Here is a 19,201-nt window from a genome sequence, read left to right on the forward strand (position 1 = left end):
CTGGCTCACTTCCACTTCTTCTTCTCAAGCGGCCGTAGTGTTGATAGCTGGGAAATGATGTCCACGTCGCCCCATCCTACCGCTAAGAAAATCTGAGCTGGGTTATCACTCCTGCTACTGCGCTGCCCAGATTTATACGAAGAAGTCTATTTTTATGTAAAAAAACAAAACAAAACAGAAAGGTCAAAAATCTGTGTGATTTTGGGCGAATGTCATTGAAGTGTATTTCAGATAAGCGATTGTATTAATATCATCATACACCCCCGGATGTAGCTGTATTTGCGAGCCGTGATCAGAATTTGCAGTGTTTTTGTGGATTAACAGAGTTTAGTCCACAGCAAACATTCACTTCGGGAAGGAAAGGGTTACGTTTTGTTACACTGTAGCCAGCTGACTGACCACGTGACTTTACGGAAGCAACAGTGTCAACATCATGCATGGACCCTGAGCTATGCCTTGGAAACAAACCATCAAAATGTTGCGTTATTTCACCCTATTGTTCATATTTGGATGTGTGAGCAAAGTGTTGTGTCTTCAGAGTTCATGTAGCGCAGAACCTCCAGGCCCGGAAAGAGCGGCGGGCTGCGGTTGTGATAAGCTGACTAGAGACGCTCCAACTGTGGATCCCTTGGACGAGGATGAGGGTAAAGCAGCTTCCACAGATCCTGATGTCAAATACTCAAAAGACGCAAATGACAGGACGAATCAGGTGCAGGACAATGAGCGGGAAACACAAAGTCCGGTATGTTGCGACTCCTGTTACAGAAAAAAAACCACCGCTATTTTGTGAGAGTGTGGAGATAAGGTTATGCGTGCAAAATGTCATAAAGTTGTTACCAAAGTCGAATCTAATCGTTCTTGGAACTATTAGGCCTCCTGAGGTTCCCATGCATAAGCAAGGCCTTGTAGCCAATCAGCTGCAACACAGATCTGTCGATTAACACCAAAACCAGGGGTTGCAAAATTGTGTCCACATATGTGCTAATTTTAGTTGTGTGTTTAAATAAACCATAACACCATGTGCTGTAAATATGACTTGAATGCAGAAGCAGGAAGTTTGACAGCCTAGCCTTTGTTTCCTGTAAGTTACCCTCTTAAGACTGCACATTTGTGGCACTCTGGTGTCATTTTTTTTTTTTTATTTCTACTAGTATTTCTATTATTTATAGCTGGCTAATAACTTAGATTTTTACTAGATATATTATAGATCTTCATTGTTTTATTGTGTTCTTTATTGGTTGTTATGATCTTGTAGCTCATAAGAGTTATTAATCCTGAATCTACATTCCAGTTTCTAGCACAGTTTGTTTGCATATGTAAATAAAAAATGTACTTGTTCCGTGCAGATGGTGCAGATTTCTGGAGGGGAGTTCCTGATGGGAACAGACAACCCAGGCATCCCCCCAGACGGTGAGGGCCCCCAGAGAGTGGTGTATGTGGACTCCTTCAACATAGACATCCATGAAGTCACTAACCAACAGTTTCAGAGCTTCGTCCTTGCGACAGGATATGTGACTGAGGTTTTAAAAAATATTTAAAAATTAAACCATATTTTTCTGTGAGTGGTTTTCATTATCCTGGTGTTGTTTTTTTGCCCATAAAATCTGTGTCTTTTCTGATTTTTAGGCAGAGAAATTTGGAGACTCGTTTGTTTTTGAGGGACTTTTGAGTGAGCCAGTGAAAAGCCAAGTCACTCAAGCAGTAAGTGTACCACTGAGCAGGCGACTTACCTGTGCAGCTCACTTTTTACCTGCTACATCAGTTGTAGCTTTGAAGGAAGACATGTGCAGGCTACATGTCATTCTTTCCATTTCACTGCACAAAACGAGCACACAGTCAAAGATGCACTCTACATTAGTTTGCACTTATGCAATGATCTAACAAACTATTTATTGCTTACACATAGATATTCGTAGCTTGCAGGACTAGAGGTCCAAGTTCACACACTATGTTTAGTAGACAACAGTAAATATAAAGTGTTGTAATAAATGTAACCTCACAGGCTTTCATGCTGTGTTTAGATGTCTGTAAATGTTTATGTGTAAGAAGCTTTTTTGTTCATTTAAGTACATGTAGCTAAAGTTCCCAAAGGGAGTTTTTCTCTCCCACAAACAACACTGATGCTGAGCTAGGTCAAAGGTCTCATTTGAACCCCGTGCTTTTCTCCTTTGAGTTCTCTATATCACATTTTCATCATGCCCACCTTGTGGCTATTTTATATGCCCTCAAACAAAGGTATGAGCAGTCCACCCTTTCTTGAGCCACTTCTCTCACTCTAAAATGTCCCAGTCACAAGAAAAGCACGCCAAATTTTCTGTTTTTGGCAGCAAAAGAGGAAACACAGGAGTCTTTATGCATGCTCTGAATCTGAGGACACAGTGGATCGGCTTTATTTTTGATGTCAGGGTCCCCACAACAGATGGAAAACCCTAATGTTAGCTTGCTGCATGATGAAATGTGGCTAATTTGTTTATCAAACGCCCAGAGGCTTGATAATCCAGTTCTTCGGCATGTGACAGTTTCACCTACAGTCTTGTGTTTTGCAAAAATAAAAAATAAAAATATCATGCCAAATAGGAAGAAGCCTCAAAGCACCTCCTTCACAGAAAGTCACCTTAAACAGTTTTTACCTGTCAGCTGTAAAAGGTTGATGGGGGTACTGTCGTCACCCTGCCAGGTGGGCAGGCAGGTGGCGTGAATACACAAGTCTGTAAATGCAGTAACTTGATAAAGAAGAAATGTAGAAATTTTAAGTTGATGTTTTAGGTGTATTTACTAGGAGGTGGAGGGGCAGCACTGGCAGCTTCCAGTATTTTTTTTTTATTTTTATGCACACAGGACTGAAGATTTTTACCACACTTCAGCAGCAACATGAGTCTATGAACTTTGGAGCGTGCTAAAGATAGTTTTTGTGGTTTTGGATGGAACATTTCCAAGAGATTGGTGTTTGGTGCTTCCTGATGTTTCTAGTTTTCACTGTGTGTTCATTAAATACCTACAGCTTGACAGGTTTACCTATAGAAGTCTTCTGTATGACCCTCAAACCTAGAGGCTTCCACACATTTACCCATATGGCACAATAACTTCACTAATTACTGCTAATTATTTCCCAAAGAGTCCCAGTTTGAAAGTTATACATTTGTTGCAATTTGGCAACAAAGTTCTTTATTCTAAAAGTGTGATGCTGTTATTAAAGTTACACATATTTTATTATAAAAGAGTGAGCCAAAAGTGAATGCAGTCCTTATATAATGTGACAGGTGAGTGCAATTAAGGACAAGCACCACACCCAATCAAAGGTGAGAGAACTAAACAAGGTGCATCTGGTGAAGTGAGTGGGTGTGCTGGGATGTGCTAAAAGGTGGGTCTTAACAACAATTATTGTGCACATGCATGTGTCTCTATAGCTATCTGAACCTAAAATAAAGTCATAAATGTATAAATGACCACTTTAATATAATATATCTCACATATTTACATTAAACATTTCAGATATATTAAAAATTAGCAGCACAGCATCAATATCAGCATCATGACAAATGTTGTTCTTGGGAACTGTAAGCTGCTCCAGTCAAATAATATTAAAATAAATAAGGCAGCTTTTGACAGTGATCGCATGTTATAAATGCAGCACAGTATGTTTTATTCATTTAAATAATTACATTTTAGTTTTAACCTGCACCTTCAGAGAGCACGTTTTTTGTCTTTAGCTGGACGTGATGATTTATACTACAACTGTTTAAGAGTGTTGAAAATGGCCTGTTGTTTGAGGGGTTGCACATCAGTGGGCTTTGCAAGAGAAAAACAGAAAAGAAAGTGTGAAAAGCATAATGCGGTCAGTAACAACTGTTACTACCATTTGTTGTTAGGTGGCCGCTGCCCCTTGGTGGCTTCCAGTCAAAGGAACCTCCTGGAGGCACCCTGAGGGCCCAGACTCCAACATCACAGACAGGTAGAAAAACTCTCTTTTACTAAAAACTTCGTAAAGTTTTCAATAATACGCTCCACATTTATATAAAACACCTATCAAGCATCAAACCTTCACTCTTCTTTTATTTATGAAAAGCTGATAAGAGCTCAGTAAATTACTTTAAATCTGTGTTTTTTAGGCTCCATCATCCTGTTTTGCATGTCTCGTGGATAGATGCTGTTGCCTACTGCTCCTGGGCTAACAAGAGACTCCCTACAGAAGCAGAGTGGGAGTATGCCTGCAGGGGTGGCCTGAAAGACAGGTAAGATGTTAACTAATGATCAACATCATAATCAGAAAACACATTATTGATCCATGTAGGGAAACTGCTTTGTTACAGTTGCTTAACACACAGTTTATAAGAGGGGGAAATACTAACAAACCTCTAGTCTGAAATGTACATTCAAAAATGTAAATAATGACAATGTATGACCAAAGTGAACAGAAGATTTATAAGCACAAATGCAAAAGGAACTTTTCTGTGAAAGATGTTTGGAGATGTGCATTTCCTACATGAAATATGTCTCAGATTACTTTCCTGGTATACCACGCCTACATTTAGACTTTATCCATGGGGAAACAAGTTGAACCCAAAAGGACAACACTTTGCTAACCTCTGGCAGGGAGACTTCCCCACACACAACTCTGGAGAAGATGGGTATATCAAAACTTCACCGGTAAGAGACACAAGCAAGAATGAAGAAATTCCATAATTATGGGTGTGTTGAGGGATCTCATATTTCAGGTTTAGTCAGAAAAAGTTTGGCCCAGGAAAATACTAGACATAACGCATTCCAAAGCTCGATGAAGTCACAAAAGAAGCTTGCAGCCTTGAGAGATTACATAGATTACAAAAAGACAACATAAATCCAATCTTTCTTAACAGAGGCAACTTCATAGTTCCAATTCTAGTATGAATCCTGAATATCCGATTTCTGTGTGAAACCTTTAAGAGTTTACGGTGTTGCTGTAAAATGATATTCTAATCTGCATTATGTCACCTTGTTAGGGTAAAAGGCAGTCACTGATGTTGAAGTAATAGGGGAACTTGAGCTCAGTTAAGAAATCCCTTTAGTTGTCCAGTGGGTTTGGAGGTTTGACTTGTGTTTCAACATTCTGCTTTCTGCATTAAGATAACAAAGCTTTTCAGTTTCCATCTACCATGTAAATGCCCAGTCTTTTTTCCAAGAATGTCACTGAACCCATCAAACCTGTAAAGTCAACCCTCAGCTTCACTAACTTGACACTTTTTTTTTGTTTACGTAACTTAAAAATCTGTGCATGTGTAAATAAACAATTTTCTGCAGTCATCTTTTTTGCAAGTTATTTTAACAACAATGAACAGTATCTTACTATAAAAGAAAATCTCTGTGTTTGTTCCTTTGTCTACAAACTCCTTCTATACTGGGAGGAGTTAAGCAACCAAAATAAGTTTAAAGATTCTTCTCTATATCAGATATTATAGTGTCATCATGTTTCCTAGAAACTACTTGGCAAAGGGCTAAAATGACCCGTTTTTTGCATTTAAAACCTAAAACCTTTATTACTTATGTATTTATTCATTTTATTTTCTCACTGTGATTAAGGATATCAGTTTGTCAGCAGCACTAACAGGCCAAATAATACTGTAGTATTAGTGTGTTCTAATTACCATAATATACTGTGTGTACCATTGAAAGACACAAATATTCATGCACAATAGTTCTTCAAGCCACAGGGCTTAAATATCCTTTAGATAGATAGATTAGACTACTTTTAGACTTAGTGTAGAATTTAGAAATTAGAAATGATAATATTAACAATAATGTATTTTTAAAAACATTGCAGTAAAGTGACAGTAGTGCCCTTATACCCTACAGGTGATGTCTTTTCCTCCCAATGCTTTTGGTCTGTACGACATGGTGGGGAATGCATGGGAATGGACAGCAGACTGGTGGACTGTGCATCACACCACGGACCCGCAACGCAACCCAGTAATGACAGATTACATTCAGGCTTTTGTTATTGTCATGGGTGTTTATTTTTTCTTTTTCTGTAATTATTATCTACCATTGCTCTCTTTCAGACGGGGCCTCCCTCAGGCAAAGATAAAGTGAAGAAGGGAGGGTCATACATGTGCCACAGGGTATGAAAAAAATTATGTTAAACATCCAGTTTTTAAATCTGAAATTTAAAAGTGGTTAATTATTTATTTGTTAAATATACCAAGGGCCCCACTCACTGGGATTTTGTGGGATTTTTTGGAATAAAGTGATCAGTGAAAGTAAAACGGTTCTGGCTGTTGGAGAAACCATGTTATTGTTGGAAACACTGAATCCAGACAACTGATATTAGCATTTCTAAGAGGAAGTAGGGTAGCTCTCTGCTCTCTGTTACTCTCCACCTGTGGGATAACAAAGGGATAGATGTATTCATTCTTTCCTTTCTGGTACATGGGGCTTTTGATGCTAGTGACTGCCTTGTCACATGTTGACTGGCCACAGTTTTCTTCTTGTTTCACATTATAGTTACACGTGTGAGGGACCCGAGAGGTCAGTGATTGGAGACTGTGCATAAGCAGGCTGTCTACAAGATTAATATCAGTAGTCTTGACTATCAAACAGTAAAATATCACAAAGCAGTGTCTGTTACTGACATTATTCAGTTCATTCACAGTACCCCCCCCCCCCCCCCCGTTCCCCCCCTTTTTCAGTCTTACTGTTACAGGTATCGCTGTGCGGCAAGAAGCCAAAATACACCGGACAGCTCAGCTTCTAATCTTGGTTTCCGCTGTGTTTCTCAGGAGAAACGATAATCTCACCTGCTTGTCTTAAAAACACTTTTACTGAAGCTGCTGCCTAAACCCGTTGTTGACTATGCAGGAAGGACATGCAACCTTTTACTGTGATCTCATTGCCAAACATCTGAATATGATGGACAGTAAATCTTCTCTACTATGATATATGTTCACAGTATTCTCACTTTTTATAGTTTTTCAGATGTTTTCATAAGAAATGAATGGAAAAGCTTTCTCTGGCCACCTTTGAGCACTGGTGGGAAAATATTAATAATTCAAGTTACTGTACCTTTCACTGGAACAGATTAGTGTGTTTTTTTTCTTGTTGCCATTATCAGCTGAAAGCTGGTTGTGCGGAAAGTAAATCTTAATGTACAGAAAATGACTTTGCTGTAAAATCATTGTAGAAAATTGTACTTTTTTTGCTCAAAAGCACTGTTTCATACATTTCCATTATAAAGTTGTTGTAATAAAGCAGTATTTTCCTCTTTAAAAAAATAATTGTGTTGTATTAGTTATGTACTGAAAGTAAAAGCTTTGATAAACAGCCATATTAAACATGATTAGTTTTAATATGTAGCATCCACCAGAGGGCAGCACACATTCACGTCTATCTGTGGAACTGAGAGCTTACAGTACCATTTATTAAGACATGAGAGTCAGAGCCTAAATACAGCATGTGTCATCAACCACTAACACTGTTAATCTAAAGCGAACAGATGCAATCATTCTAATGCCAAAGAGTCACAGAAAACTCCCAAAGTTCTGTAAAAGAATCAAAATGTTATTTATTTTAACGTGTTTAGTATACATGTTGCATGTGAAAATAATAAACTAAGCAGCCAACAAATGTCTAGCCAAATAAAAGAATGAACAAAAAGTCAAAAGGCTTCTAGTGCACCTTAAGGAAAAAGAAGTCAAAAGGTACTTATCAAACATTTGCATTTCTAGCATTTAACATCACATTTATCTGCAAACTAAAATCCTAATATCTTGCGCTGTAAATTAGAAAGTTCAAAGATATAGTTGATACAACATTACTGCACAATTGCTAACATTCAGTAGACAGTTTAACAAGTCTAAACCCCGTTGTCAGCTTCGAAGTTCGTACAAACTCCTTTATCTATCAGTGCAACAGATTAACTGTTTTACAAAACCGAGAAAGAAACATTTCTAGTAATGCTGGAAGAAGTTCATCGACCCTGCTGCTGTAGAAGCTTCCCAAAAATAAGTGAGTCAAAAATGTACCACAGAAACAGAGCAGAGCAACTAAGACAACCTGGAGGCTAACTACAGCTGCCATCTTGGAAAGTCCAGAACGTTAGAAAGAATCAAACAAAGGCGATACGCTATACTAATAAAAATCCTGCACTTGATCACTCTGCCTCTTATTAGCAAAGCTGAGAATACAAAAAAAATTGCAACTTTAGTCAACTTTTGCCCCAAAATGGCAAAAGTGTGTCGTTGTGCTGCTGGAGACAATAAATCCTCAGTGAATCCTCACCACATGTAATAACTGCGTGTGGTGTCAACAGGAGAGGGTTTTCCCTCTGTGCTCCCATCTTTGTCCTTCTCACCGTCAGCCTCCCATAAGTTAATGAGTGGAGGGTAGAGCTCGTTAAGTGGAATGGAGGATGTCTTCAGCATGTATTTCTTCAAGGAGTGGTGGTAATTTTTCCTCTTCCATCTTCGGGCCATGTAGATGCCCACAGTGGCCAGACTGAGGAAGAGCAACATGGTTGACATGACAGCTAGCACAGCTGCGCTTGGGTGCTGGTCTGTCAGGTCCAGGGCAAAGGTAGCGCTACGTGTTGTCACATTAACGCAAGACTTGTGTGTCTGCAGGTGGATGTTGGAGACAGTGAGGCATACCTCGTACTCGGTGGCAGGTTGAAGGTGCGTGAGGTTGTACTCGTGGACATCTACAGGGACACGGGCTGTGTAGGTGATGTGTGGATTGTCAATCTTCATGGTGGCCGAAGCCCACTTCAGGTTCGAGGACATGACATTAGAGTTGACTTTCCAGGACACCAAGATGGAGTGTGACTCCGTCTGCTTGACATAAATCTTCATCACCTGAGCGCTGTCGAGCAGGGTTCCATTTATGCGGATGGTGGCGACCCGTGTGTCGGCCCCTTCAGTGTTCTGGGCCACGCAGGTGTAACGACCAGAATCTTGCACCTGCACGTGAGAAAGCCGCAGGGTGCCCTCGCTGCTCAAGTGATAGCGCTCTGACACAGTGTCCATTGTGATTTTGTTTCCAAGAGGAGTCACCCAGTATATATCTGGATTTGGTTCAGCCATTGCCCGGCAGTCCAGGCTCACACTCATGCCCAGCTCTAGATTCAAGTGGCTGGGAAAGGTTTCATGGGATATAAGGGGAAGACACTGCTCCGTTGACTCCAGCAGTCTGAACTCTCTGACCCGTTGACCTCTAAATTCTGGTGGGGAGGTGCACAGCATAGTCAAGGGCTCCATGAAGCGCACCGTGGTCCTGTTGGAACTCATCCACTGTATGACACAATCACACCGCAATGGGTTGCTGTGGAGACTGATCTCCCGCAGATTTGGCAACACATCCACAGTTTGCTTGTAAAGGGCAGTAAGAGCATTATTATTAAGCATCAGACTCTCAAGGGATGGCATATCCCTGAAAGCAAACCTGTGGATATAAGACAGCTTCGGGTTGTTGGTTGCCTCTAGTTTAGTCAGTTCTGGGAGGTTGTCCATAGCATAACGGTCAATAGACACTAACTCCATCATGTTGTTGATGCCCAGCTCCTTCAGACGTAGCATGTTTCTGAAGTCTCCTTCTTGAATTTTCTGGACTGGATTCTTGTTTAAATCCAAGAATTTGAGATTGGGAACTTTCTGAAGGGCCAGTTGGGGGATACTGACCAATTTGTTGTCATAGAAAGAAATGCTCTCCAAATTATCTAAACCTACAAATGCATCGGGTGGAACATCAGTGAGATCCATTCCAGCCAGAACCAGACTTCTCAGCCTTACTAGGGGCTTGAAGTTCATGTCTAGGAGGCCAATAACTGGATTCTCCCCAATCATGAGAATCTCAAGATTGGGTGTTTCTTCAAACCAGCGGCTGTCTATGACATGGAGCCTGTTGGAGTTAAGGTGGAGGCGCAGCAGACTGTGCAGTCCCGCAAATGCTCGAGGGGAGATGGAGCTTATCTGGTTGTGGTTGATGTAGAGCTCCTGAAGGTTGGAGAGGTTTTGCAGGCAGTGGTCTGGCAGCTGCGTGATCTGGTTCTCCTCTAGATGCAGGGTGGTCAGGTGGTTCATGCTTGTGAGGCCGACAGCTTCCACAGTGCTAAAGTTGTTTTGGGATAAATCTAGCTCCGTCAAGTTAAACAGTACCTCCAGCTCTCCGCTGGTACGAGAGATGGCGTTGCTTTGGAGCAGTAACACTTGGGTATCCACTGACAGGTTGGTAGGGATGTGTGTTAGCCTTAAATCATTGCAATCCACTGTAGTTGCCTCCTTGTAGGTTGACTGAGGGGTGAACCAAGGGCGGATCTCGCAAACACACAAATGAGGGCAATCTTTGCCGTGTGCCGGTGACAGAAAGCAAAGAAGCAATCCTATGCACAACCAGATTAGAGGAGGCCAAGGCTGACAGCTGAGCGCCATGTTGTCTCCTCTCCCTGCTCACAAAAGGCTTAAATGAGAGGCAGCGTTTGGGAGGAGGATATAAGGGTACGGTTAATAAGCATTAGTCTCCTTTGTAGCTAGCTGCTGTAGGTTGAGAATGGTGATTTCTAACCAAGAGGATGGAGTTTGCAAAAGACAGGCAGGACAGGCATTAGATCCAAACTTCAACTTGAGGTTTTGACCTGAAAAAGAAAAAGAATAAGGCAGCTGTTAAGGGATATAAGTAACTGGGGGGGGGGGGGGGATTGAAAAACGGCATAACAGAGTGAAGTGAGAAGGTAATGAGTTCATTATTAATTTCAAGATGATGAAAAAAATGCGACACGTCACATATCCATAGCTGCACCTCACAGGTGTTTAGGGATATTTAAAATGATGTGTCTAACAGGGCAGAAAGAATCTGTCAAATTCATGTGGTTCCCCTTGAGTCACATAGGAATTTATCATCATTTTAAATTGCAGCTTACACATCCAGACATAACTGATAATAAGCAGAAGTGTGTTTAATTAATTTGAGATCTTGAAATGAACTTCAGCTGAAACAAGTCATCCCAAAGGACTGCTTGAAATTTGCTCTTGAGCGAGGCACTCTTTATTTACATGTAAAGCTTTAGTGTTACAGCAATGAAATCACAAGGCATTGCAACGTATTTAAAATCTTGCTCCTCCTTTACTAAAACTGCCATTTTACCCAAGCAGGTTAACTAACAGGGAGAAAGAGGCAACGTTTTTAGACTGAGCACTACACTTTTCAGCACGTAGGATGATAGGTTTGTTTTTGCCTGTGCCTCCTTGATGTATCTGTCTCCTTGGAGATTATGAAAATGTTTTCTCTCGCTCTCTCTCTGGTTTGGTTAGATTATCTGCATACCAGCTTAGTTTCAGTTATCCTCTTCAACGAGCGAGCAGGGTGGGAGCAGCCGGCAACTCTGGCTGTGAGCCCATTACACAACAGGCTTAATATACTGGGAGTGAGTGCTCTTCACTGTTAATCACTCACTGCTTATGATAAAGACCCATGGTAGGCAGTCACAAAAAAAGTTTGAGCTGTGGGCCCGCTGTATAACTGTGCACGTCCAGGTTTGTTGAGATTAAGATGAGCTGACTGACATCCTGAGCCGCCAGCGCATTTTTAAGATTTTATGCTTTTTTGCTTTTGTTCTACAGTCTGATGTCACCCAGTCTGACAAGTATTACTAAGAATGACCGGCACAGACAAGCAATATGAGTGTTGAGAATGAGGAACTGCTGTCAGTTTCTTTGAACAAATAAAAAGAATTCCTCTATACTGTTACAAACTAGAAAAATAACATTCTTCTTTTAGCTAGTTTTGCACGTGCATACACTGTATCTTGTCTGTATGTGAGGTTGTGTTTGTGTCTATGTGTCGGTACGCATCCTAAACAACTGAAAGGAAATCTCCATTTATTCCTTTAATAGAAGACAGAGAAATGGGAAAGCAAAAGAGGCTCTTGGCTTTCTTTCACTAAAACAAACAACTGCAGTTTCAGCTTCCAGTGTGACTAACACTAACGCTTGTTTTGATCCTCACATACTGAGGTTGAGTTTGTGCACGCGTGCGTGTGTGTGTGCGAGATGGGTAACATTTATTTCAGATCGTAAGTAGCAGGTTCCTCAGATATTAACATAAAATAGATACAGATTGTTTTCCCTCACCTTTCATATGGTGTCTGTTCGCGCTTTGTGATGTGTTGACAGATTCTCGCTGTTTTTCCCTTAACATCGCATACACCATAATGTAAAAACTGCTTGACAGATACAGAATAAAAGCCTGTGCCATGTCGAGAAATAAGTTGTTTCTAGAAATTGAAATGCAGCAGAGGAGAGGAACTGCACATACAAAAAAAAAGGCTTTCAACAAATTCAGTCAAATAGAGGAAATATATCACAGAAAGTTTAAGCATTAAAGCTTCAGCGCTCACCCCAGTTTCTCAAAGAATTCATATGCTACCTTGGATCAGGTGGCTGATCTCTGCAGTGACCTGGTCACACACTATCCGATCTAATGATTCTCTCAGTGTGACTAAAGTGTGGCAGCAGGAACGTGTGCCTACTATTCATAGATCCTGATTAGAAAACTCTGAACATGTGGCTTCTCCTTCTGCTTTTAATCATCCATCATTTAAATAATCCAGTCATATGTTCTTCATTTTAATTACTTGCCTATAAATATATGTAGAAATCTCCTCGATAACACATTTATCTGTCCTCTCTCTCTTGCTCCATGTGTTGCTTTGCTCGGGTATTAAATTGGAGAAGACAGGAGGAGTGATGTTTGTTTTCATGCTGAGGCCATAAAACTCAGACACCTGCCACTAGGTTTCTGGCAGCCTGGCAACACTGTGGGAGTCAGCATCCGGTCCCCACCTATGTCTTGCTGTGTGTATGTGTTGACCTTATTGACCCTGGGAAGTTTTGTTGGGCACATATGCTCTTTTTCACTGGTAGTTTGCTTCATAATGATTGCAGTACACAAATTTACACGTACACTCTCTCCGCTCAACCCACACACACACGTATTGTTGGCCACGGACCAGTTCTGCTGAAGTGATTGGAATGGCTTCCCACCTGTTCATAACATCGAGCCTTTGCTGGTCCAGTGCTAAGCCATGCAGCCTGCTGCTCTGACCCCCTGCTCACTGCTACTCTTACTAACGTGTTTGAAGGATAACTTTAATCTATGTGCATCGCTTTTTTTGCATACATTGTGTCAGAGTGTTATGGCCTTTAATGCACATTCTTACAGTTTTCTACACAGCTTGTGTGTTCTGTGCAGTCTTATAGACAGCTTCTGTAACTGAGAAGCTCCACATACAACTTCCTCATGATAACTATATATTCTGTAGTTGGCAACACACTTTAGTCTCACAATTTAAACTGCAACAGAGGACAGCAGAGATTCGGTTTGAGATATAATATAATACACTCACTGCCACAGCAGGGCTGCACCTGTTGGGTAAGAGCACCTTTATGCTGAAAATCTATTGCTAATCACTCGGCTGTGGCAGCAGAGAGCACAGATATTGTATGAAATATATTTCCTCTTACATTTGGATCTACACTTTCACACAAAATACATTTTTCATCCCATCGCAACACATCCTCCGACACATACCCATCCTTGCCTATTCTTATTTGACTTGCTGATTTTTACATGCATGCATACTCAGAACACTAGAAGGAGGAAGAAAAATCCTTCAGTAGCTCGGCATTATCCAGCTGACTGTCTAAACTGAAGGCTCAAGCTGAGGGATTTACTCTCACAGCACACCCAGTAGTTATGAGGTTTTAATCCAAGTTCACATTATATATATAAAATGCGTCAACAACCATCTACAATTGGTCTGCACTTGGTTCAGCTGAACCTTCAGAGGTTCATTGGCTCTGAGGGTCCGAAGCATGACAGCAGGATGTAATTGCGGCTCATAACGAAGTTTGTAGAATAGAATAGAATAGAATAGAATTCAACTTTATTGTCATTGCACATGCACAGGTACAGGGCAACGAAATGCAGTTTGCATCCATCCAGAAGTGCTTTAGTGATATAGATATATTACAATATATATTAGCAATAATATAGATATGTGAGTATATTACAGAAATGGTCTAACCCTAACCCTTGTCTGTTCCATGTTAAGGCTCCATAAATCTATTTATAAGACATTTTCTTTGGACAATACAAGTGGCGAGATAATGAGAGCCCCTGAAGGAAAACAGACCTGCAATCAGATGCAGGATCATTTCTCTTTAGATCTGCGGCGTGCAAGTCTTTATGGGTGCACCTGGCAGTCGTTGTTTTCAATCACAGACATTAAAGAGGTGATTTGAAAACACTTTGATTGAATAAAAATCATGACACTTGTGTTGTTTTATGAGTAATTTCAGTTCATTTGATTTTGCGCCCTTCTAAGAATTGCCGCTAATATTATATTTCACCATATGCCCCTGGCACAGCCAGGAGGGACCTCACTTGATAGCGCACCACATCATTTTTCACAGGAGGCAATTCTTTCACCCATCTGTTTCTGGGGCCCGTTTCACTGGGTGCAAAATGTGAGCAGTGTTTCTGTATCAGCAGCCACACAACAGGCTCACAGACATGCCATCACCATGGCAACGGCTATGCCACCGGCATTTGTTCCATAACCAAAGATATGAGAAGACAGCTATTAGTGCCATCAGGCAGCGAATGAAATATGCCAGTAAAAACTTGGGCTGGTGCAATAGAAACCCACTGGTATGATTAAACAGCCAACCATATGTGCAAGGAAAACACTGCCCTCGCAGAGGAACCAATAAATAAAACTATACTTTGCACATGCATCACCATACGCTATATTATAATAAGACACTTATTCATTTACTAATGCTTCGAGTTTGCCATGACAAACAGCATCAATCCAGAGCTGTAATGTGGTACTGAAACCTAAGCAATGCCGCCTGATGTTTTCTTCATGTCCTCACTGTGCTGGCCTGCCTGAGAGACATCCTGTTTCTGCTCCATTAGTATGCAAGTGTCTCACTTCACATCACAGAGGGCTTTGGTGCAGCTGCTGATTGCAGAGGTGTAGCTGAGAGGGATGCATGTCCAACCAGTCAGGAAAAAGACAGAGCGCAAAGAGAGAGAAGGTGGAGAGCTCGAAGACTACAGGAGGAGCTGAAAACGCCACAGGACTCAAGGCGCAATGACAAAATCGAATAGTATGTATGGAATCACGGAAAAGTACGCTGCATGATTTCTTCAGAATCCACTGAAGGTTAAAAGTCGCAGAGCAGCAAATTGTCTCTGTATTTCCATTTACCGCAAATCCATACAGGAGGCTTATTTCCCTGTGGAACAGAGATGGATCTTGACACAATTTTTCTTCTTTGGCTTTATTTTTTTTTCTGTCCCTTTTTTTTGTCCACACTCTCCCTCTCCACCTCAGCTCTCCTTAAAGTTGCAGCGTGTGTGAAAAGCCAATATGTTGTCATTGGAGTATCGATTAATCATAGTGACATGCCAAGGTCTCTAATCTCTGGGGAATCCCTATTTGGAAAGACTCAGAGGTCAAGGGAAATTAACTTTCTCTGTTTAAATTAACCTACTGCACAGAGCAAAGAAATCGTGCCAATATTAATTCTTTTGAGTGGAATTTTAGGAAATGTGCTTCTTTATTATGTGTGAGTTTACATGTGGGAAGGGACAGTGAAGACTGCATGTGTACAATAAAAATGTTGTGAATGAATGTGGTTTGCATCGAATGGACAATAAGTCTTCACAAACTTAGTTCATTTACTATTTCTTATTTTTACCTACATTTTCAGTGTTTTAGTTTGTTTTTAATGACATACGTAATCTTTAAATTGACAGAGCATCATATTTTATTTTAAAAAGGCTTTTTAGAGTACTATGTAGAGTGTGAAAAAACATATACTGATAATAAAATAAAATAAAAACACTCATTCAGTCACAACAAAACGACAAGACCTTTTAATGGCTCATTGCGTTCCCATGTTTGAATTCACATCACACTCTCAAAGGAATAAGGTCAAGCTGTTGACACCCTCAACTCCCCTCCACCACTGTGGGAACTGCAGCTCCAGAACATGCTGCAGCGGTAGCCCTATGGCGCACAATGGCGCACAGACACACCAAGTCGTGTCTTTGTGTCGGTATTTTCTCACACTCCCTGTTACCAGCTGAGGAGATACGTCACTGTGCATTGTTGATGCTAAGATTCGGGTGGGGGGGTCCACAGCTTTCATATCACTGGCTCGTTGGGCGACTACACAAAGTTGTGTGCTTGCATTTGCTGGAAGATTGGCAGTGTGCAAATCATGCACAATCTTTTTGTCTGTGTAAACAAGATGACAAAACTCAACCAGACGTTTGTAATAAACAGTTATGATCCTCAACCCTTGGTGCCGCATTAGTGATCTCAGTAACAGGTGCTCTGTAATGCAGCAGCTGAAACAACAGAGCCAACTTGACAAAGGTGACCTGCACAATGCAGCCCCCCCCGCTTTCTTTTTAGTAGAAACACAGGGTTGTCTGTCTCCTTTCCTCTCCTTGTCATAATTTCAGACACTTCCTAAGGATTCATTTCCTCACCCATTCATTTCCTCATATATATATATTTATATGTATATATATATATATATATATTTTTATGTATATATATATATATATATATATGTGTGTGTGTGTGTGTGTGTGTGTGTGTGTGTGTGTGTGTGTGTAGAGAGAGAGAGAGAGAGGTGAATACTACTCAGCTGCCCCAGTGCACTCTGCACTGCACCGGGAAAGTATGTGTAAATGTTACACTACATTGTTAGTTCAACCAACTACAGTGGAGAGTCTGCAATACTGTGCGTTTAACAACATCCATGTAGAGATGTATTTAGATCTTTTATGGAGAAAACTATAACAATTAAAACAGAAATAATTTCACTTAAAGCCATTTTTAACACCAGGTTTGGTTCATGTTTTCTTTGTTTTCCTGCGTCCTATCGTCACACATTGATGATTGTCTAGACCTGGAACGGCTCATAATGAAGATATGCCCTGTAGAGACTGACTGCAGAGCGCAAGCTCCTCGAAAAATCACAGCAAAAAAAGCATTTTATTGATAAGACTGACTGAGCACACACCGCAGAATGATAACGTCCAAACATCGATAAACCTTAATATTATTATTATTATTATTATTTTTAATATTACTATTATTGAATAATCTATATTTCCGTTTGTTCGGGCAATCAAATCAGTCTTGTCTCTTAACGAGAATCCATTATTGTCACATTGGATCTTTGTTGGACAGTGCAGCTCTCAAATCTTTTTAAGAACTGTAAAATGATGACTTCATCTGTATCGTTCTGAAACGGATTAAAATATTAATGCCGTCATACAAGTCAGAAATTAAGAAAATCGCCCGAGCTGTTCTATGGGCATGCACCGAAAAACATCAGCACATGCATAAAATAAACAGGCGTTTTGCTCTCACCTACGAAGCGCCGAATCCTCCGTACCAAAGAATGCTGCAGGCTACTGTATGTGACCCATGCAGCATCCGCCACTCCAGGAAGATGACTGAGCGACGCAAACTATGTTTTCGAATACAGATGTGAACCCGAACGAAGAGATTTTGTAGCAAAGCACCCCGTACCCCGGCTTTTCGCTCCCCTTCTACTCCAACTGGTGTTTGAAACACGGCGACAGGCGATACTTCAGCAGTGAAAAGCAGCAGCGCGCAGCTTCCAGAGAGCAGCTGCCCTGTGCAGGTCAGCTGGACAGAAAAGCCTCTGACACCGACTCTGGTGCCCAAACAAGCAGCCTCACCATCTGTTCTGTCATCACAACCATGGGAACGAAAATCCCACCCTACTGGCCGTAAACTGCGATGCGCGGATTATGTTGTGATTGAACCTCAGGCTGAGGAAACAATGACATGTGACTACACTGAGACTATTTAGATGTTTTCTTTTTAGATTATTAGTGTTATTGTTGAGCGCTTAAACATTGTGCGTATTTTCACTCTTCGGGTAAACCTTACTGAAATGTAGTTATCACCAGTGAAAAAAAATGTGTGAACGTGTTTGGTAGAAAATCTTTTGTCTGCCACGAGCTCGGAGTTAATAATTCATAATAATTATGAATTGAAATGGACTTTAAAGTGGATCTAGTCACCCCACTTCTTCCCCCATTTCCCTAGCTCTCTCTTCCATGTGCATGCGCGCGCACACACACACACACGCACAGACTCGGAAGTTTAATGACTAACATTGAATTCCTGGACTTTTACCATCTTTACACACTGGACCTTACCCACTGGTTTCTCAAGACTAACTGGTGGAACATAGAGTCGCTGCAGGGATGACCTGGAGAAGAACATGAAGAGAAGCTAGGTTCAGTGATATAATGATAATGTAATTTTTTATTATAATTGAATTGTTAATGATTTTTGGCTGCTGGGTGTGAACTTTTTGGCTTGTGGAGCTTCTGAAGTTTAAGAATCACTCAACTTGAACATTACCAGAACCCTTTGACCAGATCTTCAGCATTAAATTAAACTGTTTACGTCATAGGGATTTTCTTTTATCCACATACAGAAGGCGAGTCCCCACACTGACGTGGAAACAGATTTAGGCATAAGGCAAGTAATACACAAACTCTTCACACAAACACAGGAGTCCATTTTGGGAATTTAAGAAAGATACATATTTCCTATACAACTGTCACTTCTTTGGATTCATTCTTGCTCCTCCGCCTCCTCCTCCTCCCTCCTTTTCTTGCGGGAGCCGTGAAAATGACACTGTTTCATCACTTTCTGTTTGAGCTGCAAGTCTGGGCACTGCCTGTCAGGTACTTCATCCAAACTACAGCTACGGAGAACAGATGTTATCATCAATGTGTGCAAGAATGTGTGCAAGGATGTCATGTGCAGGTTTTGCTCATTTACAAAAGAATTGAGGAGATAATTGCAGATATATGTATATACATTGTCAGCACAAAGACACTTTTGCCATTTTATTGGTTTTTATCAAAGCTTTTATAGATTATCCATTCCACATTAGTAGACCAAGTTTGGATTTGCGTACCACTGATGAAATACTGCAGTGTTCAACCATTTCACATGGTTATGATGGACTGTTGATAGAAAGACGCGAACAGTTAAAAGAAAATGCAAACAAGTATTTTGTTTCAGCTTGATTTACCCTGTTGATGGATTATGAACTGTTGACCCCAGGAAACAGATGACTCTTCAGATACATACATTCATTTA

The 19,201-nt window shown here is 40.8% G+C and overlaps 2 protein-coding genes across 2 annotated transcripts; one reads left to right on the top strand and one right to left on the bottom strand.

Annotated features, from left to right (window-relative positions):
• Positions 1-323: 323 nt before the first annotated feature.
• On the top strand, positions 324-7,242 carry sumf1 (sulfatase modifying factor 1). Its single transcript, XM_040028845.1, has 9 exons — positions 324-742; positions 1,347-1,520; positions 1,627-1,701; positions 3,870-3,952; positions 4,110-4,232; positions 4,533-4,647; positions 5,830-5,943; positions 6,036-6,095; positions 6,663-7,242. The coding sequence occupies exons 1-9, from the start codon at positions 452-454 to the stop codon at positions 6,762-6,764; spliced, it is 1,137 nt and encodes a 378-aa protein (XP_039884779.1). The 5' UTR covers positions 324-451; the 3' UTR covers positions 6,765-7,242.
• A 220-nt stretch (positions 7,243-7,462) lies between these two features.
• LOC120731705 (leucine-rich repeat neuronal protein 1-like) lies at positions 7,463-17,848 on the bottom strand. The gene is made up of 2 exons (XM_040028843.1): positions 17,423-17,848; positions 7,463-10,597 (listed from the first exon to the last, which is right to left on the bottom strand). The coding sequence occupies exon 2, from the start codon at positions 10,392-10,394 to the stop codon at positions 8,247-8,249; it is 2,148 nt and encodes a 715-aa protein (XP_039884777.1). The 5' UTR covers positions 10,395-10,597; positions 17,423-17,848; the 3' UTR covers positions 7,463-8,246.
• Between the last annotated feature and the right edge of the window lie 1,353 nt (positions 17,849-19,201).

The sequence above is a fragment of the Simochromis diagramma genome, unplaced genomic scaffold (genome assembly GCF_900408965.1).
Source record: "Simochromis diagramma unplaced genomic scaffold, fSimDia1.1 OVJJ01000483.1, whole genome shotgun sequence".
NCBI lineage: Eukaryota > Metazoa > Chordata > Actinopteri > Cichliformes > Cichlidae > Simochromis > Simochromis diagramma.